General features: G+C 41.8%; 1 protein-coding gene across 1 annotated transcript in view; it reads right to left on the bottom strand.

Moving 5' to 3' along the window:
* The window catches only part of LOC124287341 (WD repeat-containing protein 64-like), a 73696-nt gene that overhangs the window by 1898 nt on the left and 45230 nt on the right, over positions 1 to 26568 (bottom strand). The window contains exons 21-30 of the mRNA XM_046723839.1: positions 25731 to 25915; positions 25094 to 25199; positions 21510 to 21571; positions 17400 to 17512; positions 12940 to 13057; positions 11398 to 11492; positions 10763 to 10859; positions 9887 to 9967; positions 5262 to 5369; positions 2865 to 2912 (exon numbers count right to left, since the gene is read on the bottom strand). Of these exons, the coding sequence (XP_046579795.1) occupies positions 2865 to 2912; positions 5262 to 5369; positions 9887 to 9967; positions 10763 to 10859; positions 11398 to 11492; positions 12940 to 13057; positions 17400 to 17512; positions 21510 to 21571; positions 25094 to 25199; positions 25731 to 25915 (1013 nt within the window). The remainder of the gene's footprint in view (positions 1 to 2864; positions 2913 to 5261; positions 5370 to 9886; positions 9968 to 10762; positions 10860 to 11397; positions 11493 to 12939; positions 13058 to 17399; positions 17513 to 21509; positions 21572 to 25093; positions 25200 to 25730; positions 25916 to 26568) is intronic.

Here is a 26568-nt window from a genome sequence, read left to right as displayed (position 1 = left end):
TCCACAGCTGTTATCAATAACAAGTAGAAATATTTTTATTAGTATATCATTAGTATATTTGCAAAGAAACCACATAAATAACTTCAGGATTTTTGTGCTTTGGTAATTTGTTTTGTCTAAACACATTGTTGTCCATCTTATTCGACAATGCCATACCATCCGACTTTTCTTCAATATATTTCCCTGCTTCTGTGCAACAGGCAGGAGGCATAACACAGCAAATAAAAAATATCACCTATTATTTCAAAACACTGAAAACAAAACAAGAAAACAACTTAAAGCAAAAAGATGTCTATGTTTGCAATGTTTTTGGTCAGGCCTGGGTGAGCTGCTTCTGTTTACAAGTCAAGGGAGACAACCAAGACCAGTCTTTCAAATTTTTATTGATTCTTAATTTTGTTTTTTCACTTGTTGTTTACTACTAGCAAAAGGTATGATGGCACCCTTTAATAAGATACAGGACAAGACAATCCAGTGATTGATATTAATACTAATTACATCCTTCTGTCAGTGTGTGCTTAAGAGGGGAGAGGAGGGAATGATGGAGGATGCATCTATAGATGGCAGACAAGATGATTTTGACCATGTTTATTGCTGTCTGTTTGAATCATGAAAGGACTGCCTTTAAATTGGATGGATAGATAATATATTTTAGTACCTGGCGATATGGTCATTTTAACTAGACCAAGCTGTGGTTACATATGTGTCCAGGGTATGTATCTTACAGTAGACATAAAACACCCTGGATAACTAGGGTATTGTTTGTAATGATTGCGTTACATATTAAGTCACACACAACATCAACAAATACAAACACCATGCAACAACACACCAACTCTCCGATATGACCAGCTGATGACTGAATTGTACTTATCTTCCAGAATCTTACAATGTTAGCACAGGAAAAACAAATGTAAACATATCATGCACACATGAGTGAAACACAAAACATTTGATGAAATATTGATTTACTTTTAATAACATTTGAAAACATTTGTCAAAACATGTAAAATAGTCCACCAAACCATGAAGTACCTCCAAAGATCAGAAAGGGGTACCTTCACAAAGGAAGTCTTTACTTGGATTGTTAAGGAATATGACTAAGCCTTGTAAAAAAGGGGATTCAAGGGCTAAAATTAGTGTTGGGGTAAATAGTTTTTAGCTACCCCCAACTCAAAGGATGAATTCATGAGTGTAATCTTATAGAAGTATTTGTATGGGTGCTAAGCAGTGATTTTATTCATATTGTAGTGTATTATTATCATTAATAGCATATAAGTCTTTCATTGACAAAAATTACAACACAAAGCAATGGATAATGATGAAACAGAATAAGCAATTCAGTCATTAAGAATTCACACAAGCAACTGTGCATCAAAGTTACATCATTTTCTCATACCAGTGCGTTATTGCAATCCAGTTCTGTTCGCACAATGGGCGAGTGACCTCTTCCCAAGACCAATACGCTGTGTGTTAATGAGTGCGTGCAGTTAGCTCACCTGACCATCCCCTGTTATTCAGGGTAATATATCTCCATTCACTTATCAAAAATACTGCATTCATTATCATGTCTTCATTTTGATTTCGTTTCAATTGCACAGTACTAAAACAGTCATTCAAACATATTACATAGCCCTTTCATATTTTAAGAAGAGATGAATGCTACTGAATATTTGTTTGTTGTGTACTGTCACAAATAAAACTTGGAACACCTGTATGTAAAATTGAATAAGTAGTATCCCTTGTCTAAATACCCCCTAAATGTACAATATTTTTCAATAGATTGATGAGTTTTATGTAACATAAAAGACTATTACTTTGGTTAGAGTATAAAACCCATCAGTTATTCATAGGATAGATACTTGCAAGCAAGGTTCATGATATCATGCAACATCATCACATTCAACTCAAAAACTCATTCAAATACTTTCCCAAAAAGGTATGTACCTAAAAAACCCATGATGAGGTACTCTCCTTCCCATAGTTTTTAAATGAGACATGAAGCCAATTCGGAAAAATCTAAATATTATATATGAACCAAAGAATGAAGATATATACAGCCTGTATAGTGGAGGTTGATCCGCTGTATAATTCAGTAAACATCATACCTGGTATTATAGGTCTCTGTAGAAACATGACATATAACTCTGTGAGGACATTCTCAAAGTGACAGATTTAAGCTGGACTGAGCACGTTGTTTCTGTTACATATTGGTATGTCAGCAAGTTTGGGGCAGGCCTATAACATCAAGGTCTTATATTTACATGGGTGGTTAAGTTCAAAAGGGTTTGATGCTGACAAAATATAATCATAATCTTAGATTCCAAACCACAGCAAGCAAATCCTGGAACACCTAAGGGTTGCAACTCTGCATGGTTACTACTGGGCTGGCTACCAGTAACCCTTCTCAATTAGACATTCATAAAAACAGTATCGATATTCAATGCTGTGGTAAAAACAGTATCGACATTCCATGTTTTCATACAAACAGTAATGTTATTGCCCTAGGTACTGTTGTACAAAGTGATTTTAATTTAAAGGTGTTCTTAACTCCCATACCTTAACATACACATATGTCATACAAACAGTATCATTATTGCACTGTTGTCATATAAACAGCATCATTATTGCACTGTTGGCATACAAACAGTATCATTATTGCACTGTTGTCATACAAACAGTATCATTATTGCACTGTTGTCATACAAACAGTATCATTATTGCACTGTTGTCATACAAACAGTATCATTATTGCACTGTTGTCATACAAACAGTATCAATATTGCACTGTTGGCATACAAAAACCAAGAAACATGTCATTATAGACAATTAATTATTGTATGTGTGATACAAAATTTACTCACCACTCGTCCAACAGATTTGTCAGCCACACGGCCCATAGTCTTTGCTCCCTGCAGGGCAAGATACACAACTTTCATACGAGGGACATATTTGAATGGCTTGCGTCGGTACTGGTGGCAAAACAAAACGGCAGCATGCAGGGTGGGTTGATACATCAGCGGCACCGCAAGTTATGTTAGTACCGTCCCAACAACCACCACACAGCAGAGTGAGTATCGATGTGAGTATCAATGTGAGTACCGATGTGAGAACCAATGTAAGTGTCAATATTAGCATGTGTCAATGTGAGTATCAATGTGAGATTTAATGTAAGTGTCGATATTAGCATGTGTCAATGTGAGTATCAGTGTGAGTGAAAATGTTAGCATCAAATTGTCAATGTAAGTATCAATGTGAATATCAATGTGTCCATGTGAGAATAAATGTGAGTACAAACATGCATACCAACATATATGTACCAGTGTTACAAATGTTTACATTAATAACATTAATAACAAGTTAAGATCGATTGTCACAATGTCAGTTTGCAACAATGGTCGTATCAGTGTCAGTATAAGTAGTACCAATGTACATTAGTAACGTCGATGTCATCCAGATGTTAGGATGGTTGACAACATTGTGGCATTGATGAAGGTAGCAGTGGTTTAAACATTAGTGGCGATGGTATGACATGACATTGAAATCATAAACATAAATTAACATAGTGTGAGAAGTGTTATCAACACAGTGATATGTAAGTTATCAGCATCAGTTATCAGTTATTAGCATATTGGTATTAGCAACAAGTTACATAAATAATACATAGTTTTTAGAAAGCAGCATACACATAATTAAATTTGTATTAGTAGTGACGAAAAGGTTGTGAGGGGAATGTTACAGATTTGGCAGAATACAGTTATATATTCATGAAAGGTGCATTCAATGTTCATAAGCAAAAGAAACATGCAATTAAGCCATTATTTTCAGACACAAGCGAAGATGATCAGTTGTTGGGTAAATGTGATGACAGAAGCACAAGAATGGAGAAGGTGCAGTGATGCAAGTAGTAGATGTTGTCATGCAGGAGTGGAAGCAGCCAGGAACAGCATCATCAACACAGTAGGTTGCAGGGAGGTGAAGGTTATTTGCAACATGTATCAGGGCATCAGATATTGGTGACACGAATATGAAATACAATACAAAACATTGTGTTAGCATATCATTGTTCAAGTTGAGCAATCACACTCATGGCCTTTTCATAGATATTATCAAATCTGTCAAAAATCAAAGCATGCTTTCAAAGATTCATTATGGCATTTTTAGTTTATTCAACATCAGGATGGCTATATTTGTTTATCAAAATACATTAAACTATGGTTATAATGAATTCAAAGGGATCACCATTTTAACTTGTTAATATCATAGTTATGAATACACAGTTCCATTCAGAAAGAGGTCAAATGTAATGCATGTTATATTTGGGATTGCACTCTCTTAGTAAAGTACAGATTCTAGTACAGTGGAAGCTGTCAAAACCAGCAGCTGTCCAATCAAGCAAGTTGGCAACACCGGCATAAAATCTCAGTCCGGTCCGTGGCTAGTACATTTATCATCATATAAAAGCTCTGCAATCCGGCAGCTGTCTCAATTAAAGATCTCGGCATGAAATGAGCCGGCGTGTGGTAAGGAGTTGGTTGGATATGTATTGTCACCAATTAATCCTGCGTTGTAACTACATGCTTGCCGACAAAGATAATTTAATCTTAATTCAATATGGGATACTTGTACATGTAATTAGTGAGTTGAGAGAGAAATTTAGAGAACCACGTTATACAACAATGTATATGAAAGTGAAAAAAAATTGGTTCAGTTCTAGTCGTAGGTAACCGTGTCAGCTCTACAATCCAGTATGCTGCCTAAAGCGGATTATTTCTCAAGCCCGTATGTGTGCCGGTTTACACAGCTTCCACTGTACTTTGGTTGGGTTGAGTGCCATCCAGGATTTGAACCTTATACACACTCAGAGTCAGGCACCATATCGCCAGGGCACAAAGTCAGCGATCTAATCCCCTCAATGGAAGCCACAGTGGCTGAGTGGGTCAGACTTTGTGAGCTGGCGATTTGGTGCCTCACCCTGAGAGTTTGGGCCTTTTCACATCAAATTTAAAATCAAGGCCTTTTCACATTGGATTCACACTCAAGGCCTTCTCAAGCCAGTGTGAACCTTGTATATACAAAACCTAAGTATTTACACACTCATCATTTACTGCAATTGCACCAACTGGTGTTTTTCAGTCTTGTGGTTTTGAATTATAAACACACAGTAAAATCAACATCATCATCATCATCATCATTATCATCATCATCATCATCATCATCATCATCATCATCATCATCATCACTGAGCACTTTCTCCCCACCTTCATTGTTAAACCAGTTCCATGCATTGACGGCCGACCATGTTTCTCGTCTTTGGACATGACTGAGTCGCTGATCACTGGGGTCCGAGGTCTTTCTGGTGTCCTCACCTATAACACAACTTCAATGTATTATATATGTCATTCATAAAACATACATAAATTTTCGAGTAACTTTTCTAAAACATACCTTTGGCATATTAAATGTTATTACATAGCATACAGAAAAAGCCAAGTAATAGTGAAAAATGGCATGTTCAATATGGCCACTGACATTAGACTGGAAATCTGTGAGCATGTCTTAGAGACACCATAAGTTAATGATGGATGGAAAACCTTTCAGTTTAGCCTAAATGCAAAGTAAAACATACATTTATAAATTATATTTTCATCCCATGCACCCTTTCTTTAAAGAAACAACAAAATAATTGAAAGAGAAATAATCTATAATGTTTCTTACTCCGACCAATGAATCAAGATGTAGAGGCAAAAATATCAGTAAACCAGCTGCTAAAAAAGATTTCATGTTTACTTCTAATATGTAACACGTTATATTTGGGATTGTACCATGGCTTTGTGGCGGTCTCTTTGATGTTGCCCATGTTGTAACCTGCTAGTTACTACATGGTTTCGCCCTACTGATTCTCACTGGATAATGCTTGCTCCGCCCCCTTTCGTGTGCCGAAACTATGACGTCATCGTAAACAGGTTTGCCAGAAAGAAGTTGAGATACATTGTAGAACATAAAAACAAGCACAATGTTGACAAATTTATTTAGGAAAAAATGAACATCATTTTTAAACATTTGTATTGAACTACAAAAAGAGCAAGGAAATTAAAATTTAGATTGTTTTCAATCTTGAATTGAATTTACAGAAACAGTTCCGATACACAAGTTTGTTTTCAATCTGGAATTAAAAGTTAAAGATACAGTTTTGATACACAATAGATGGTGTGGACGCCGCCGTCTCCGTGACTTGCGACGTCGCGTTTACAGTGGCAGAGGGCTCCATTTTCATTCGTTTAGGTGCAAGAGGTGGATCCAGTTTGTTTTCGATGGCTGACAACATAGACTGTGACGGTTGCTTGTATTTTCTCACTGCCTCAGCACTTCTGTGCCCGGTTATTTGCAATATTTCCTGCTCTTTTACTCCTTCTTGGTACAAACATGTAGCACACGTGCGCTTCCCGGAGTGGTTTGTGAAGTAGCCAGGAATACCAGCGGAAGTGCACATATTCTTCACTAAAGTGCTTAGTTTGTTGACACCAATCACCTGACTGGAAAATCAAATGTTGTCATTTCCTTTAGCCAAAAGGGGTCTCCTGTAAAACCGCCCACTGTTGTCCATCTTGGATAGATACAGTTCATACAGGCGTGGTAAGTCTGCAGTGGAGTGGTGACGCAATACTTTTGCCTCGACTGCCCGGTGTGCCAAACCCCCAGTGTATTTTTTGGCTGTAGTTCCACGAAATTCGATATATGGTCCGATCTGATCAGTCCCGACCAAAATTTGATTAGCTTGTAGGCTTCTATGTTCATCACAGGCTCGGAGTCGAAAAGTTTACAGTTGTAGAGGAACACTGTGTTCAGGAGACTTTGGCAGGTTTTATCCCCAAGCAATTCTTTATCCCATAATGTTTTCTCAGTTCCTTCGCTGATGGGTTCAGCTTGTTTAACAGTTGTGCTGATCCCTTTTGCTGTTAATCTTCGCATCTCGGTACTCAGAACTTGTCGGAAACGCTGACACGCTAGAGTTTTCGTATCCAAAACGTTAACGCCGATGTTTCCCATTTCCCGCATGCGACGTAGCAAACCGGCACCTAAGAGATAGAGGGTTTTGGGTGGATATTCTGAACCATCTACCTTTCGCACTTCCAACACAAACCTGGACAGATAGTTGTTAACATCGGCGGATGTAAAGTCTTTGATCTCTGGCACACAAATATTTTGTCGGGATCCTCACCATTGGTCGAAAACACGCATCGCCCACTTTGTGTTATTTCGAGTGTTCTTACTTTCAGCATCAGCAATGCGTTGCAAAATATCATCTTCTGAAACTATTTTCGCAAATCGTTCAGTTTGAGCAGGTGGATCAGGATTAGTAACGTCATCAGGCCTATTTTCTTCAGAAAACGGGTTGAATTGATGATCAAATAATCCAACGTCCAGGTCAATTTGGTCGCTTCCACTCACTTCGTAAATGTTCAAAGACTGGGATAAAGTTAGGTCCTCAAACTTTAAATTCAACTCCATCGCCTCACCAACTTGGGAAAGTGTAATATCATCAATTTCATCATTCCACTCATTCACGCTATCACTGCTGGGTATGAAAGTTGTTTCCATGTCCCCCATGGTTGAGAATTAATTTTTAAAAACGTGAACAAGCTAAGATGGCACGTATGACGTGATATTCATGACGTCATATGGTGCACTCATTTTCCCGCCACTTTGTTTTAAACACACCGCCGAAATCTCATGGTACAAGTCTGTTACCCTACCCACAACTCGAGGTTCGTCTAGTTACAACACGATTTGCCCTGGCTGAGATTGAGAGGCGTAGTGGCATCTCGGGGCTACGCCCTCATGCCCTACGCCTGTCAATCAAAAGGCAGGACAAGCTGTGTTGTAACTATAGTCCGTTTGGCTCAAAAGCGGACCGATGAATTGCAACTCGAAAACTACTAAACATAACATACTCAATGAAACGCTGATCATAATCAAAACATCATACCCACTCTGTGAGGTTTTTGCAGAATTTTTGTCCTAAAAATAAAAAAGTTGTTTAACAAACTATCATTAAAATATTGACACACTTCACTATTTGTTACGAGGGAGGAGTGCAGAGAAAGGGAAAGCCAGGTGTTCGAGAAGCACGTTCACAGACAAAGTTGTTTATTCATTAACCTGTGCTGTGCCGTCTCAATCCGTTCTCGAACACCTGGCTGTCCCTTTCTCTGCACTCCTCCCTCATTAGGACAAAAATTCTGCAAAAACCTCACAGAGTGGGTATGCAAAAACCTCACAGAGTGGGTATGATGTTTTGATTATGATCAGCGTTTCATTGAGTATTTTATGTTTATCACTTTTCGAGTTAGATTGCAATTCATCGGTCCGCTTTTGAGCCAAACGGACTATAGACGAACCTCTCGTGTGCCAATGGGGTAACTTTAACTTACACTTTCTCAGTAAAGTACAGCTTCTGTTGAGGATTCACACCCCCACCCTCAGAGTCAGGCACCTAATCACCAGCACACAAAGTCAGCCGTCTAACCCACTCAGCCACTGAAGCTTCCACAAAAAGGTAATCGGACGATTTTACTGGTAGTACTAGATTTAGAGTACTAAAGTACTGTCGGAAATAGAAGAAAAATGTTTTTTGGCTGTTACTCTGTATCCCTAAAATTTACACAATTGCAAATAGCATATGTCGAAATAACCCACATTGGCCTAACTGGGTGTTCAGTGGGATGCGTAATAGGATATCCTGAAAAGCATGTTTACTCGTAAAATCGGGAAAAACTTAGAAAAAATAGGAACAGCTGCTTAAAACAATAGATCAGACTATAGATGACAATTAGGTCGTTCGGCCAGGTATGATGACGGACCGTCGACACACCTAGCATGAAATGCACGTGTTGCCTACGGTCACAAGGGGTCATCTCCAAGATATTCTATGCGTTTTCTTGTGTGTTTAATATGTCTCAAATATTGATTAACATCTAACGTGTCTTTTTTTTTCCTAAAGTTTATGTTAAGATATGTAAAACAGTATGATACCCATAGAAAGGCTTAAATCAGCCATCGTATTAAATGCCTCAAAATATATATGGTGGCATGGCCACCCGAAGATCGACAGGACGGGATATTATTTGTAAATTGTTACTTCCCCAGTTTAATTCCCCTAAAGGATTATCTTATCTTAGCTTATACCTCAGTACCCCAGCCCGACCCCAACCATCGTCTGTGACATCTGACCTGGTTTTGCTTTTGAGACGACCCCCATGTCTGTTTGTTTTTATAGTGGTAGTGAGACTCCATGGTAGCTACATCCTTAAGAGTTTCACAAGTAAAAATATTATTTTGTATGTCAGCTATCATTTCTAATGAAGCTAAGTCTAATTTCTAAATGGGCATTTAAAAAGTGTCCTTTGTAATACAATATCATCGCACACTAATTAGCATAAAACCAAGGTCTGATCCAAATAACTTGACTTTGACTTAGAAAAAAACACATTGCTCATTTCTGCACTAATCAGTCCCCAGTAGAGTCACTTTTTTTACGTTTCCTATCTCCCTACCACCGAGACTGTAGTTAGGCCGAACTAAGTTTAACAGATATTTCACACTTTCACATATTAACTACATAAATTGTGGATCTAAATGTGAAAAAAACCCAGTTTTTTTTCTATTTCCGACAGTACCTTAGAATCTGTACTTTACTGAGAAAGTGTTATCCCAAATATAATACCTGGTATGTGTTACATTTGACCACTTTCTAAATGAGGTTGTGTATTTATACTTCTAATATAGTTTCTTTGAGCAGTCATGAATGAATTTGCAATGATATAACCGAGACAATGTTCAAAGCAGAGTTGAACCCCAATCACTCAAGTCCAGCCAAACTCACCCGATACACTGGTAGAGCCCTGAATACAGCTCCTTGCATCTTTTCTCCTGTTGTGGAGCTCTCAAGATGATGATTGTATGCCTGTGAACACATTCATAAATAAAGCACTTGGCAATTATCTGGAAATCAACTATCTCAAATATCAGACACAACATGCTCAAGGGTAAACCGATTTGATTTTCGTGGTTCTTTAAATTAGGCACAGAAACCTGATAATATTGATGCTTAACTGTGTAAATATTGACACCATTGCCAAAGAACAATCAGTCTCTCTCATCAGCCGAAATAGATTCCATGGAGCATGAAACCAAAATAGTCATGAGAGCTGTAGGGATGGATCGCTGAAAACCAGTTACATAATTACGTGTTTGTGAAGAAGGTAAGCATGTTCTGCTCTGCTTGTGGCACCAGTCATGCTTACAATTTGCATAAACAGTAACCGTTTCTTGGGAAACAACATACACAAGTATTCCTGCCATGACTGACTTAACAAAATCGGAGAATTGGTCCTTGAGATTTTCTTCTGAAGTTTTGAATCAAGAGCCTCCTAAATTATCACTTTTGAACATCAGAGCTGTGACAAAGACCCTTTGGCCGACTGTTCCAGAATATAATTAATAATTTCCTGTGTCAATAAAAACATTTGGGGTGAGAAATATATTCAAAGTAAGGGAAGGGTCATTTATTACATGGGTGGTAGATGAGGTTGGTTGGAGGACTGTATCATATTTTGCTGATTTTCACACAGACATTTTATATTTTTTCTGTTTCTTTATGTTTTATGTTATGATTCTTTCATGCTCTGTCCAAATTCTGAAGATGATGGTGGACATGAGAAACACTGATTGATATGGATGCTCCAACTAGCATGTTTACCCTTGGTTTTATGAGAGCTTTAAAGAATTTCTTGTCCTCTGGTTGTGGTGGCTTTGACTTGGGCCTCAAATACGCCGATCTTCGAAATGGCCGCCACCTAAAAAAACAAAATTGAGATTATATGACCAGGAGGTGGCTTGAATCATCTGGTTATTTGTTAATACTTTCCTGATGCGTTCTAAACAGCTAGGTTGCAAAACAAAATTGTAACTGATGCAATTGCATTTGATTGGGTAACCAAGCAAATATTTGTGTTTCTGTTTCAATAAACCTAAACTGGAGGTCATGTCAGGTGAATGTTCTTATCAGCGAATCTTTCTTATCAGCTTGTCAAGACTTTCAAACCACCATAATGTACAAATAAAACCTTTCTGATTGAGATGGTGAAGAAATTAAGTGATTAATAGTATAATGTTAACACCTAATTGGCTTAAAAATATGCCTCCTTCAGTTTGTTAGGGAGTTCAAAGTACTAACTAGAAACAAGTGAACCAACAAGAAACCTGGCATGCAAATTCACAATGAATTACAGTGCCTTAGACGCCTGAGTCACCCGTGTCTCCATGTTAGGTATGGAAATAGTATTGCGCAGGATATAACGTAGAACAATATTTTTATAAACATGGCAAGCTCACTTCTGTTGATTAAAGATGAGTGGGTACTCAAACTTTTGAGCAGTTCGGATTTTCTGGGTCGCACTTTTCCTCCGCGTCACTGGAGCTAGGGGCCGCTGTGAAAGAAAGGACTGACATTTTTAGCTGAATTATAAAACATTGTCATGGCCTTAAATTGAACCTTGTGTTAAATACAACCAAATGCCGATGAGTCGAATCGCTGGGTCCCAGGTAATAAATTCGACTTATCGATGTATTCGAGACATAGGTATGTCTATGAGGTAGAAAAGAAGATGATCCAGTCCTAACTCCTCCACTAAGCATTTGTTTATCTAATGATTTCCATATCACTAATAGGGGCACCTTATCAGTTCCAGTCTGATTAGCACAAACAGTGATTTCCGTAAAATCACTAATCTGTCTTTTGAACTCACCCGTCAATGGCGGAAAGGTGTGAGCCGCGTTGGTTTGTTAATTGGATCAGTTTGCTACACCAATCAACTTCTCATTGACTGACTTCGGCTATATAAGTATACAAGATTGCTGTTGTTTGAATCTCATGGGACCAAATTTCCTTCTCGAGTCATCGTGTGTATTTATGAGACAAATTCGTGTAACCGGAAATCAACTGATGACAACTATAACAGGGAATGGTCGGGACCGACTGGTACTTCAAGTTATGCATAATATTCGAGACACCGGCATTCGACTCATTGGGATTTGACTGTATTATTGTTCCAAATACCATTGTATCAGTACTCTCCTCAAAACTACGTTCCTTCATCACACATAAATACATGGAGATGATAGTTGGTTTCTTGCTTAACACCACACACAGCAATATTCCAGCTACATGGCAGCGGTCTGTTAATAATCTGGACCAGACAATCCAGTGATCAACAGCACGAGCATCGATCTACGCCGTTGGGATACGTTTTTAGTCAACCCAATCAGCGAGTCTGACCGTCAGATCTCATTATTCGCCTCTTACGACAACATGGGTTACTGAAGACCAATTCTAACCAGAGATGACCGGTGGTAGCTTTTCTTAACCACTGAATCAAGTAAAAGCCTGGGAACAGTGACTACATAATATTGCTTCAATTCACCACACATTACTATGCTTCTGCTGGACAAAAAGTTCAACAGGTGCCATGTGGCTGTCTAGTATTGGCACACTGCTTTAATGTTAGGCAATAGCTGGGTTTACACAATGTTCATAAATGGAAGAGCTCATTTGTCTCCCACCACTCATAAATGGAACATTTCATTAGCTTCCATATAGACAGACAGCACTGATGTCACACTTACACCCTGACACAGATATCATACACCCGACAGACAAGTAAGAATGAAGTATTTCTATTAAAATGTCATGGTAGAATTGTGGCTATTATTTCTTAAAAATACTTTCTTAAACACATTTATATTTTCAGAAATATATGAAAAAAACATTTTTGAAATATCATTCACATACATTTACTTGAAACATAATGAAAATCCTTGTCCTACAAAGAAGAACATCAACTGGTATGATCTAAAACACAGGTAAAGATGGCTCACCTCCGTAATGTCATAAGGTAATGTCGGCGACCCTGCAGTCTCCTCTGTGGCAGGGAAGTTGAACGGCCGATGCTGGCTAAAGAACCCAACAAACTTTCCCTTGTTTCCCCACCACACCCTGAAGAAGAACAACTAGTGTAGGGAGGGCAGGAGACCAGTACATGACATTCATGGCATTTGATAGATATAAAACAATCCTTTGTGTTTAAAGAAATGAAATAATCTGGACTTCCTTGAAAATCTTGATTGCCTTCTTTTCTCAATATGTCTGCCATAAAACAAGCATTCTAAAATTATCATCAACAGCTCCAAATGACCATCTGTCATGGTCATATCCCCATTTCTCATATCCAACTTTCCCCTATATCATTGTCATCACCTTCCCATTCCTATCTTCCCATTCCCACCTTCCCGACCCTACTTTCCCCAAACCCATCGTCCCAACCCCACCTTCTTAGCCTCACCTTCCCGACCCCACTTTCCCCAACCTCACCTTCTTAGCCTCACCTTCCCAACCCCACCTTCTTAGTCTCACCTTCCCAAACCCACCTTCTTAGTCTCACCTTCCCAAACCCACCTTCTTAGTGTTCACCTTCCCAAACCCATCTTCCTAACTCCACCTTCTTAGCCTCACATTTCCAACTCCACCTTCTTAGCCTCACCTTCCCAACCACACCTTCTTAGCTTCACCTTCCCAACCCCACCTTCTTAGCTTCACCTTCCCAAACCCACCTTCTTAGCCTCACCTTCCCAACCCCACCTTCTTAGCCTCACCTTCCCAAACCCACCTTCTTAGCCTCCCACCTTCCCAACCCCACCTTCTTAGCCTCACCTTCCCAAACCCACCTTCTTAGACCTCACCATCCCAGCCTCACCTTTCCCAGCCTCACCTTCCCAACCCCACCTTCTTAGCCTCACCCCTTCCCAGCCCCACCTTCTTAGCCTCACCCTCCTAACCCCGCCCTTAGCCCCAAACCCACCTCTTAGCCTCACCTTCCCAACCCCACCTTCTTAGCCTCACCTTCCCAACCCCACCCTTCTTAGCCTCACCTTCCCAAACCCATCTTTCTAACCCCACCTTCTTAGCCTCACCTTCCCCAAACCCACCTTCTTAGCCTCACCTTCCCAAACCCATCTTCCTACCCACCCCCACCTTCTTAGCCTCCCCACCTTCCCAAACCCACCTTCTTAGCCTCTCACCTTCCCAAACCCACATCTTCCTAACCCCACCTTCTTAGCCTCACCCACCTTTCCAACCCCACCTTCTTAGCCTCACCTTCCCAACCCCACCTTCTTAGCCCTCAATTTCCTCACCTTCCCAACCCCACCTTCTAGCCCCACCTTCCCAAACCCACCTTCTAGCCTCCACCTTCCTCCCCAACCCCACCTTCTTAACCCCACCTTCCTAACCCCACCCTCACCTTCCCAAACCCACCTTTCTCCTAGCCTCCCCACCTTCTTAGCCCACCTTCCCTTAACCCACCTTCTTAGCCTCCTAACTCCACCTTCTTAGCCTCACCTTCCCACCCCATCTTCCCTAACCCCACCTTTCTTAGCCTCACCTTCCCAAACCCACCTTCTTAGCCTCACCTTCCCAACCCCACCTTCTTAGCCTCACCTTCCCAACCCCACCTTCTTAGCCTCCCACCTTCCCCAACCCCACCTTCTAGACTCACCTTCCCAACCCCACCTTCTTAGCCTCACCCTTCCCTTCCAAACCAACCTTCTCCTAACCCCCACCCTCAGCCTTCCCACCTTCCCAAACCCACCTTCTTAGCCTCACCTTCCCAACCCCACCTTTCTTAGCCTCCACCTTCCCAAAGCCTCCTTCTTAGCCCTCACCTTCCCAACCCCACCTTCTTAGCCTCACCTTCCCAAACCCACCTTCTTAGCCTCACCTTTCCCAACCCCACCTTCTTAGCCACCTCATCTTCCCAAACCCACCTTTCTTAGCCTCACCTTCCCAAACCCACCTTCTAGCCTCACCTTCCCAAACCCATCTTCCTAACCCCACCTTTCTTAGCCTCACCTTTCCCAACCCATCTTCCTAACCCCACCTTCTAGCTCTCACCTTCCCAACCCACCTTCTAGCCTTCACCCTTTCCCTAACCCCACCTTCTTAGCTTCACCCTTCCCAAACCCAACCTTCTTAGCCTCACCTTTCCCAACCCCACCTTCTTAGCCTTTTCCCACCTTCCCAACCCCACCTCTAAGCCTCTTACCTTCCCAACCCCACCTTCTTAGCCTAGCTCAACCTTCCAAACCTCACTTTTCCTAACCCCACCTTCTTAGCCCCACCTTCCCAAAACCAACCTTCTCACCTTCCTTCACCTTCCCAAACCCACCTTCTTAGCCCCCACCTTTCCCAACCCCACCTTCTTAGCCTCCCAAACCACCTTCCCAAAGCCATCTTTCTAGCCCCTCACCTTCCCAACCCCACCTTCTTAGCCTCACCTTCCCAAACCCACCTTCTTAGCCTCACCTTCCCAACCCCACCTTTCTTAGCCTCACCTTCCCAACCCCACCCTCTTCTAGCCTCACCTTCCCAAACCCATCTTTCCTAACCCCACCTTCTTAGCCTCACCTTCTTAAACCCATCTTCCCAACCCCACCTTCTTAGCCTCTTCACCTTCCCAACCCCACCTTTCTAGCCTCCCACCTTCCCAACCCCACCTTCTTAGCCCCACCTTCCCAAACCCATCTCCCCACCTTCCCAAGCCCACCTTCTTAGCCTCTTAGCCCACCCTTCCCAAACCCACCTTCTTAGCCCTCACCTTCCCAAACCCACCTTCTTAGCCCTCACCCTCCCCAAACCCATCTCCCAAACCCCACCTTCCTAACCTAGCCCCACCTTCCCAACCCATCTTCCTAAACCCCACCTTCTTAGCCTTCACCTTCTCCCAAACCCACCTTTCTTAGCCTCACCTTTCCTCACCTTCCCAACCCCACCTTCTTAGCCTCACCTTCCCAACCCCACCTTCTTAGCCCCACCTTCCCAACCCACCTTCCCAACCCCACCTTCTTAGCCTTTCCCACCTTTCTTACCTCACCTTCCCAACCCCACCTTCTTAGCCTCACCTTCCCAACCCCACCTTCTTAGCCTCCCACCTTCCCAAACCCACCTTCTTAGCCTTCCCACCTTCCCAAACCCATCTTCCTAACCCCACCTTCTTAGCCTCACCTTCCCAACCCCACCTTCTTAGCCTCACCTTCCCAACCCACCTTCTTAGCCCCCACCTTCCCAACCCCACCTTCTTAGCCTCACCTTCTTAGCCTCACCTTTCCCAACCCCACCTTCTTAGCCCTCACCTTCCCAAACCCACCTTCCTAGCATCACCTTTCCCAACCCCACCTTCTTAGCCTCACCTTCCCAACCCCACCTTTCTTAACTTCCTCACCTTCCCAAACCCACCTTCTTAGCTCCAACCCCACCTTCCCAAACCCCTCCTTCTAGCCTCCCACCTTCCCAAACCCACCTTCTTAGCCTCACCTTCCCAAACCCACCTTCTTAGCCTCACCTTCCCAACCCCACCTTCTTAGCCTCACCTTCCCAAACCCATCTTCCTAACCCCACCTTCTTAGCTTCACCTTCCCAACCCCACCTTCTTAGCCTCACCTTCCCAAACCCATCTTCCCAACCCCACCTTCTTAGCCTCACCTTCTTAGCCTCACTTTCCCAACCCCACCTTCTTAGCCTCACCTTCCCAACCACACCTTCTTAGCCTCACCTTCCCAAACCCACCTTCTTAGCCTCACCTTCCCAAACCCATCTTCCCAACCCCACCTTCTTAGCTTCACCTTCCTAACCCCACCTTCTTAGCCTCACCTTCCCAAACCCATCTTCCTAACCCCACCTTCTTAGCCTCTGCCTTCCCAAACCCACCTTCTTAGCCTCCCACCTTCCCAAACCCATCTTCCTAACCCCACCTTCTTAGCCTCACCTTTCACCTTCCCAAACCCACCTTCTTAGCCTCACCTTCCCAAACCCATCTTCCTAACCCCACCTTCTTAGCCTCACCTTCCCAAACCCACCTTCTTAGACTCACCTTCCCAAACCCACCTTCTTATCCTCACCTTCCCAAACCCATCTTCCCAACCCCACCTTCTTAGCTTCACCTTCCCAACCCCACCTTCTTAGCCTCACCCTTCCCAACCCATCTTCCTAACCCCACCTTCCTAACCCATCTTCCTAACCCCACCTTCTTAGCCTCACCTTCCCAACCCATCTTCCTAACCCCACCTTCTTAGCCTCACCTTCCCAACCCATCTTCCCAAACCCACCTTCTTAGCCTCACCTTCCCAACCCCACCTTCTTAGCCTCACCTTTCCAAACCCATCTTCCCAACTCCACCCTCAGTTGTAGAAGGGTAAAGAATAGAGATGGAAAAGGGGCTTGAAGCTGGGTTTACTGGAATCTCAATCACAGGCAAGTCGGTTACATTTACGAAACCATGTCTCACCTGACTGACCCATCAGTTGACCCTGACAGAATACACTTCAGGGAGTCCACGTAGACAAGGGAGACAATCTTTGTCAGGTGAGCTCGCCAGCTCACAATTTGCTTCAGTTTGTCCTGAAAACACAGATTAACCAAATATGAAGGACTTATTGAACCATGAATGAGGTGAGGTGAAATGGGGCTTAACGTCGTACTTAAGAATATTTCGTTCATATGACGAACATGCATGCGTGTGTATGTGTGACTGCTTGTAATAGCCCTGACTTAAGCTGGTTTTATAGTGCTAGCTCCCTTGGATACCATGCTGCACTTAAGCATGAAAAGCCCACTCAGACACATTATGCTGACTCCAAGATGACCAGTCCTTGTTTTAACCATTAATGCCGAACACTGGGCAGGGAACAACAAGTACCATATTTTAATGTCTTTTGGTATGACGCAGCCGGGGATCTAACCCGCAACCTTCTGCTCTCAAGGAGGACACTACACCACAGAGGCGGTTGAACCATCAATGAATGAATATAATACTTCAGTCTTTCCTTATGGTACATATACAAAATTCACATTTCTGGCCTGGATCAATTTCTTTCCTTATCATCCACAGGTGTTATATTCTAAGTTTATGTGTCATGAATGCATAACTTGTAGTCACGAGGCTGAAATACTGCCGATATGACTAAAAATCTTAACTCACTCATTTCTTATCAGAAGGATACCAAACATTTGTTGACATTAAAATGAAAATAAGAAATGTTTGTGAAAATACATTCATTAGTAGTAGTAGTTGTACCCCAATTTTAAGAAATAAAAACAAAAATAAACCTTAGTTCAATCTTTTATTGATTGTACGTATGTCCAACCTGTTGAAAAGAAGGTTCGCATAAAACAGTTTCGGCTGGCTCAAACCAAAGGGAAATAACTTTCCATAATTTCACACTTTCTGGGGTTAGCCTGGCACAAATAGACCCTATTTCTGGTCCGAGTAGTCCTTGAACTATACTACCACCAAGATACCTTCTGGACAAACTAATCAAAAGACTTCTGTATAGAGCATTAATATTTTCCTCCATGGTTACCAACCCCAACAATACAAGTCTTGTAAAGAATAAAACAATTATCATGTAAACAGTGAGTGTGATTGATGGATGAAATAACAGACACCCAGAACAGCTCTTATTGGGCTGTAGGTACTCTGTTGGTATTATTGTTCATCGGGGGCGGTGGGGTAGCCTAGTGGTTAAAGCGTTGGCTCGCCACGCCGAAGACCCGGGTTCGAATCCCCACAAGGGTACAATGTGTGAAGCCCATTTCTGGTGTTCCCTGCCGTGATGTTGCTGGAATATTGCTAAAAGCGGCGTAAAACCAAACTCAGTCAGTCAGTCAGTATTGTTCATCGCTAAGATGCAACATTTTGTATTTCCTTGTCCATTCTCAACATTTGTGTTGATGTTTTCTGTCTTAGTGGAAATCTATACTCATTCTTATGTGCGAACTGCTCCTTAAAATAATGTCAAAGTGGGTTTTAAAAAGACTTCATCATACTTTTTGTTAGCTTATAGATGGCTCTGGATGTGAGTAATTCAGAAATCAAATGATCATACCATTCATTGGATTTCAAGGATCACTACATATTAATGACCATGGTTTCATACATGTCAGGGAAATATTTAGCTTAAATAATGCACGCTGATTCATTTTTCTATTTATTAACAATAGGAAAGTATTTTGTAAGTTTGGACCACCTTCATGTGTTTGACTGTAATTTGAGGTAGGTTATGTACAAATTCATGGACCATTGTAATATGAGCATATACACTTTCTCAAACATGCAAGAAAACCCTGTAAACTTAAAAAACTAATCTCCATGATGATTTTGTATACTGCAAATATACCACATGTATATTTGCAAAATAATGCACAAAGAGAACATTGATAATGATTGAATGAGTGGATAAGCAGTACAAAATCACTGAAGAAATACTGTCATACAAATCAAGTTCTAATCAAAAGATTCATTTTATTTGTCCAAATTAATTGCATTTTATGAAAATTAGGTGCTATTAAAAATATCTTTGAAATTATATTTAATTAATTGATTTCAGAAAGGTCAGTTCTTTTTGCAATGAAGTTTTAGAAATTAAATTAATTGCTTTCGAAAATTTTGAGTAATTAAAGTTTTTTTCCAGAGCTCGAAAGCTGACGTGACAATTTCAAAGTGAGAAAATGAGACAGTGTTACTGTAAATATTCATTAATTTTATTCATTAATACCATATCATAGGCGTTATTTATGCAAATGCATGTTCTTTTATCACTAAACATAATTAATTTGGATTTTTTAATTTTGCTGAAATTCTGCAATGTTGAAGTAAAATCTAAACACTCAGAACATCCCTAAATTTCCCTCTGTCTTTTCACATGTAAGCAAATCCTAACTTGTAATATGTTAGCTGAAAAAACAATCTCTGTTTTTATCAAGATTAAAATTAAAACACAAATATAATCTACTCATTCAAATCACATTAACTCCTACTTGTAATATTGAAGGGATTTTTCATCTCAAATTGAAGACAAAAAACAATAATAGAATCATCCTAAATCTTTATGTTATCAATTGTGAATTGCCATTTTAATTAGAAAAAGTGACTTTCAGTCAGTCTAGAGTTTTGTTTTTGCCTTGTCATACTGATCTGTGTCGGCCCGGGAAAGCGAAATTTCAATATTCCCAATTCCCGGTTAAGCGAAAACCAAAGTTGTTCTAGAAGTGCTGCAAAGCGCGATTGCTATGAAAACATTGGATTACCGTACTTCAGATTAGCGCATGACCCCAATACTTATTTAAATACCTCTCCAGGTAAAAAGTTAACACAGCTGGTTAGTACATGTATACGTTTTACAAGATAGTTCTAAACATAATATACAGTTGCACAAACGGAGTATATAAAGTCAGTATTTTGCAGTCTGTGGTGTCTGAGGAAAATCACTTGATCTATGACAAGTTTAAGTATCGGTGTAGGAAAACCATCCGAGAAAAGAAGTATTGGAGCTGTGTAGTCGCCGGATGGAAAGCGTCCGTGATTACCCAGAATGGATTCCTTCAAGCGGTCTTGCAGGTAAGAAAATATTATAATGAATTATCATAATATTAAATGTATATCCTATTTGACTTCAAATTGTTTGACTTAAATTTGTTTGTTTGACTTATTTGACTATTTTATTCAATTACAGTGGCACCACACCCACCAACCAGTGCAATTCGAGATGGGAGTGGAGGCCTTCAAGTCCACGCTAATCCAACTTGCAAAGACCGAGACAACACCGATTCCAACCATCCAAGAATGTTATACAAAACTGGCACCATGGATTTAAATTAGTACGTTTCTGATGAAGTCTCCAAATCATAAAACGTCTGTAATATTGCCGATGTGATGTAACATTTTAACTCACAGATAATAATCCTTGATTTGGTGACTGAACAGAACAGTGACACAATGTGTGAACTTTCCCTTCTAACTGATTTAGTTCCTTGTTGTGGCAACCAGAGTGACTACTGTCACCATCAGTGAACCTTTCCCATGTTTCTGATGCAGTTCCTGGTTTTGGTTACCAATGTCTGTACTGTCACCATAGGTGGACTCATCATATGTTTCTGATGCAGTTCTAGGTTTTTGGCAACTTAAGTGGCAACAGGCACGATGGGAGAATCTATCCCAAGTATCAAATGAAGTTCCTGGTTCTACCAATAAGTAGATGAATAGTTACATCCAATAGGGGATGGACAAAATTGCAGGATACAACATTTCTCAATTAATAGTAAAATATTATTGAGTGGCTTTACAGTTTTTATCAATATGTATAAAAAAATTGATGGATATAGTTTTTCTATTGAGCTGTCTTGGCTGAAAATATAATGAGGCCTCAACCTTTTGGGCACAAGTTTTATGAGTATAATGAGCAATCCCAGATTTGCCCGATTATATTTCTGGGTTTATCAGCACCCATGGTGGTGTATTTCTACAATCTGTATATCTGCAGGCTTTACTTCCTCGTCGATATGACATGTAATCATTATCACTGATAGTCAAATGCGGCAAACTCATCATTTTACTTACCGGTTCCTCAGACTCGACATCTTCCAGGAATCCCTTCACGTCCCACATCGTAATGTATCCCTCTGCAACCAGCAATCAAGATTCTTACCTGACCTTGATCATTTTAGATGCGACGACTCTCTATTCCTGAGCATATATTGTGAGTGAGTGAGTGAGTGATCATAGCTACACAGACAGGAGTACTCCATCATACCAGTTATAATTATTTAATAATTGCAGATCGATGCTCATGCTGTTGATCACTGGACTGTCTGGTCCAGACTCGATTATTTACAGATCGACGCCATATAGCTGAAATATTTCTGAGTGCAGCGTAAAACTAAACTCAATCACACACTCCTCACCCAACACACTCAACCACCCACCCACTCATACATCCATCCCACTCACCGAACTACATCACTCACCCACCCATCCTGCTCACTCATGTACTCACCCGACCACCCTCTAAACTCACCCACCCCACTAACCCAAGCTCCTCACTCACTAACCATCCCATCCAACCCACTCACTCGTGTACTCACTTACCCAACCTCCCTGCTCACCCACTTAAATACCCATCCCATTTACCCACTCCCTTACTCACCCACTTCAACACCCAGCCCACTTACCCACTCCCTTACTCACCCACTTAAATACCCATCCCACTTACCCACTCCCTTACTCACCCACTTAAATACCCATCCCACTTACCCACTCCCTTACTCACCCACTTAAATACCCATCCCACTTACCCGCTCCCTTACTTACCCACTTAAATACCCATCCCACTTACCCACTCCCTTACTCACCCACTTAAATACCCATCCCACTTACCCACTTTCTTACTCACCCACTTACATACCCATCCCATTTACCTGCTCCCTTACTCACCCACTTACATACCCATCCCATTTACCCGCTTCCTTACTCACCCACTTAAATACCCATCCCACTTACCCACTTCCTTACTCACCCACTGAAATACCCATCCCACTTACCCACTCCCTTACTCACCCACTTAAATACCTATCCCACTTACCCACTCCCTTACTCACCCACTTAAATACCCATCCCACTTACCCACTCCCTTACACACCAGCTTACATACCCATCCCACTTACCCACTTCCTTACTCACCCAGTTACATACCCATCCCACTTACCCAATTCCTTACTCACCCACTTACATACCCATCCCACTTACCCATCTCCCTTACTCACCCACTTACATACCCATCCCACTTACCCACTCCCTTACTCACCCACTTAAATACCCATCCCACTTACCCACTCCTTCCTCACCCACTTACACACCCATCCCACTTACCCACTCCCTTGCTCACCCACTTAAATACCCATCCCACTTACCCACTCCCTTACTCACCCACTTACATACCAATCCCATTTACCCACTTCCTTACTCACCCACTTAAATACCCATCCCACTTACCCGCTCCCTTACTCACCCACTTAAATACCCATCCCACTTACCCACTCCCTTACTCACCCACTTAAATACCCATCCCACTTACCCACTCCCTTACACACCCTACTTACATACCCATCCCACTTACCCACTCCCTTACTCACCCTTACATACCCATCCCACTTACCCGCTCCCTTACTCACCCACTTAAATACCCATCCCACTTACCCAATTCCTTACTCACCCACTTACATACCATTCCCACTTACCCATCTACCCTTACTCACCCACACCCACCTTACATACCCATCCCACTTACCCACTCCCCTACTCACCCACTTAAATACCCATCCCACTTACCACCTCCCCTTACTCCACCCACTTACATACCCATCCCACTTACCCCACTTCTCCTTACTCACCCACTTACATACCCATCCCACTTACCCACTCCCTTGCTCACCCACTTAAATACTCATCCCACTTACCCCATCCTCTTACTCACCCACTTACATACCAATCCCACTTACCTAATTTCCCTACTCACCCACTTAAATACCCATCCCACTTACCCTAGCTCCCTACTCCACCCACTTACATACCCATCCCACTTACCCACTCTTTACTCTACCCACTTTACATACCCATCCCATTTACTTCCCCTTTCTCACCCACTTACATACCCATCCCATTTACCCCTCCCTTACTCATCCACTTAAATACCCATCCCACTAACCCACTTCCTTACTCACCCACTTACATACCCATCCCACTTACCCACTCCCTTACTCACCCACTTAAATACCCATCCCACTTACCCACTCCCTTACTCACCCACTTACATACCCATCCCACTTACCCACTTCCTTACTCCACCACTTACATACCCATCCAACTACGCTCCCTTACTCACCCACTTAAATACCCATCCCACTTACCCAATTCCTTACTCACCCACTTACATACCCATCCCACTTACCCACTTCCTTACTCACCCAGTTACATACCCATCCCATTTACCCACTTCCTTACTCACCCACTTACATACCCATCCCACTTACCGGCTCCCTTACTCACCCACTTACATACCCATCCCACTTACCCACTCCCTTACTCACCCACTTAAATACCCATCCCACTTACCCACTCCCTTACTCACCCACTTAAATACCCACCCAACTTACCCGCTCCCTTACTCACCCACTTAAATACCCATCCCACTTACCCACTTCCTTACTCACCTACTTACATACCCATCCCACTTACCCACTCCCTTACTCACCCACTTAAATACCCATCCCACTTACCCACTCCCTTCCTCACCCACTTACATACCCATCCCACTTACCCACTCCCTTACATACCCATCCCACTTACCCACTCCCTTACTCACCCACTTAAATACTCATCCCACCTACCCACTCCCTTACTCACCCACTTACATACCCATCCCACTTACCCACTCCCTTACTTACCCACTTACATACCCAGTCAACATACCAACCCCCTCACTCACCCACTTACCCATCCTCCCCGCTCACCCACTTACATACCGACCCACTTATCCAAGCTCCCCGCTCACCCACTGATATACCCATCCCACTTACCCAAGCTCCCCGCTCCCCATATTACATACCCATCCCACTTACCCACTACCTTACTCTCCCACTTACATACCCATCCCACTTACCCGCTCCCTTACTCACCCACTTACATACCCATCCCACTTACCCACCCCCTCACTCACCCACTTATATACCCATCCCACTTACCCATCCTCCCTGCTCACCCACTTACATACCCATCCCACTTACCCACTACCTTACTCACCCACTTACATACCCATCCCACTTACCCTTTCCCTTACTCACCCACTTACATACTCATCCCACTCCCTTACTCACCCACTTACATACCCATCCCACTTACCCACCCCCTCACTTACATACGCATCCCACTTACCCACTCCCTCACTCACCCACTTACATACCCATCCCACTTACCCATCCCCTAACTAACCCACTTAAATACCCATCCCACTAACCCACTCCCTCACTCACCCACTTACATACCCATCCCACTTACCCGCTCCCTTACTCACCCACTTACAAATCCATCCCACTTACCCACCCCCTTACTCACCCAAGCTCCCCACTCATCCATGACACACATCTTACTCTGATCTCCAGTGACAAGGCAGTCTACATCCTCATCACAACAGACGGCAGTGACAGGGGTGCCCTGACGTCGTGTCATCGGCGTGATCTCTCGCATAATCTCGCCCTGAATACAGAAAACAGTCGCTGCATTTGGGTACTGCGTAACAATCACAGCTTATCAAGGTTATACTTCCACAGAAAAGAATGTTAGTTTGTCCCTATAAATGGGAGCAAACAATAACATTTCACACGCTATGTCAAGATTTTCTTTAACTCTCTGCACATTTCACAACTTTGCATAATTGCATATGGAATGGAAAGGTACAAAGTACACCTTAAAAATTACACAAAGTGAAGCTACTATTCATTTCTTTGTTTCTTGATGTTATTGTTTGAAAAATTTCATTGCCAAAAATAAATAACCTCATCCATAGTGAGTGGGTGAGCTGCGAATTTATGCAACATCAGCATTATTTCAGACCAAATTTATACATCGACCTACCTCATCCATAACCTGACTCGGTGGCCAGTACTTCATGATAAAGCCAGTACTGTTATGTTTTACCAAGGTCACCAATTCCTTGAATCATGGTTTCTGAGGTGATCAGGTGAATATATATGTGTTTGTAATAATTATTATCTGTGCGAAACTTACCTCCATATTCCAGAACCTGATGTGAGAGTCTTGATGTACAGTGACGATGATAGGATCAAAAGTCTCAACTATCAGGGTGGCATCCGGGTCAATCATGGATTTCTTCTTCTCCTCATCTGCATGCCGAACTCTTTTCTTCTTCTTCTTCTTCTCCCTCAACTTCTCCTCATTCTTCTCATTGGGAACTGCAATGAGTGAATGTTGTTTTACGGCACAGTCAGCAGTATTCCAGGTCATGTTGCATATATTGTACTCTATTCACAAATATACTAGTCAATATTTGAAAAGGATATTCTGTGTGTCCAGCTGGGGGATAAATCTAACAGACTAGAGTGTAAGGACAGGATTTGTGTTTGACCTCATGCATGCTAAACATCATTTCAAAATAGACAAAAATAAACAGTTGCATGCGTTGTTTTCTCCTGAGGGATGGTGGTTAGCCTAAAGATTAAAGTATTTGCTCATCACACTGAAGGTTTATGTTTGATTCTCAACATTTCTACAATGGATAATGCTGGAATCTTGCTAAAAAAAGGCATAAACTCATCCTCACTCACTGTTGTCTCCTAACTTTCATAAGAGTTAGCTTTGACTGTATCGTAATCAGAAACTGAGAAGTATTGTTTAGACTTTTTTGTTTATTGCCCTTATGAAGAAGGGTACGGTTCATCGGTATTACTTTGGTCAAATCTCAGATGACAAGATTTTGCATACCAGGTACTTTGAAATGAAGGCTTTAATGAATGAATGTGATAGACATCTCTACTACTCTGTGCTTGAGAAATATTTTTGAGTGTGGTATCATAAAAAGCAAAAAGCAAAACACCCACTTAAAACC

The sequence above is a fragment of the Haliotis rubra genome, unplaced genomic scaffold, assembly GCF_003918875.1.
Source record: "Haliotis rubra isolate DU_JTF1 unplaced genomic scaffold, ASM391887v1 Scf40, whole genome shotgun sequence".
Taxonomy (NCBI): domain Eukaryota; kingdom Metazoa; phylum Mollusca; class Gastropoda; order Lepetellida; family Haliotidae; genus Haliotis; species Haliotis rubra.
Note: the sequence above shows the minus strand (reverse complement) of the source record. Positions and strands in the feature narration are given on the sequence as shown.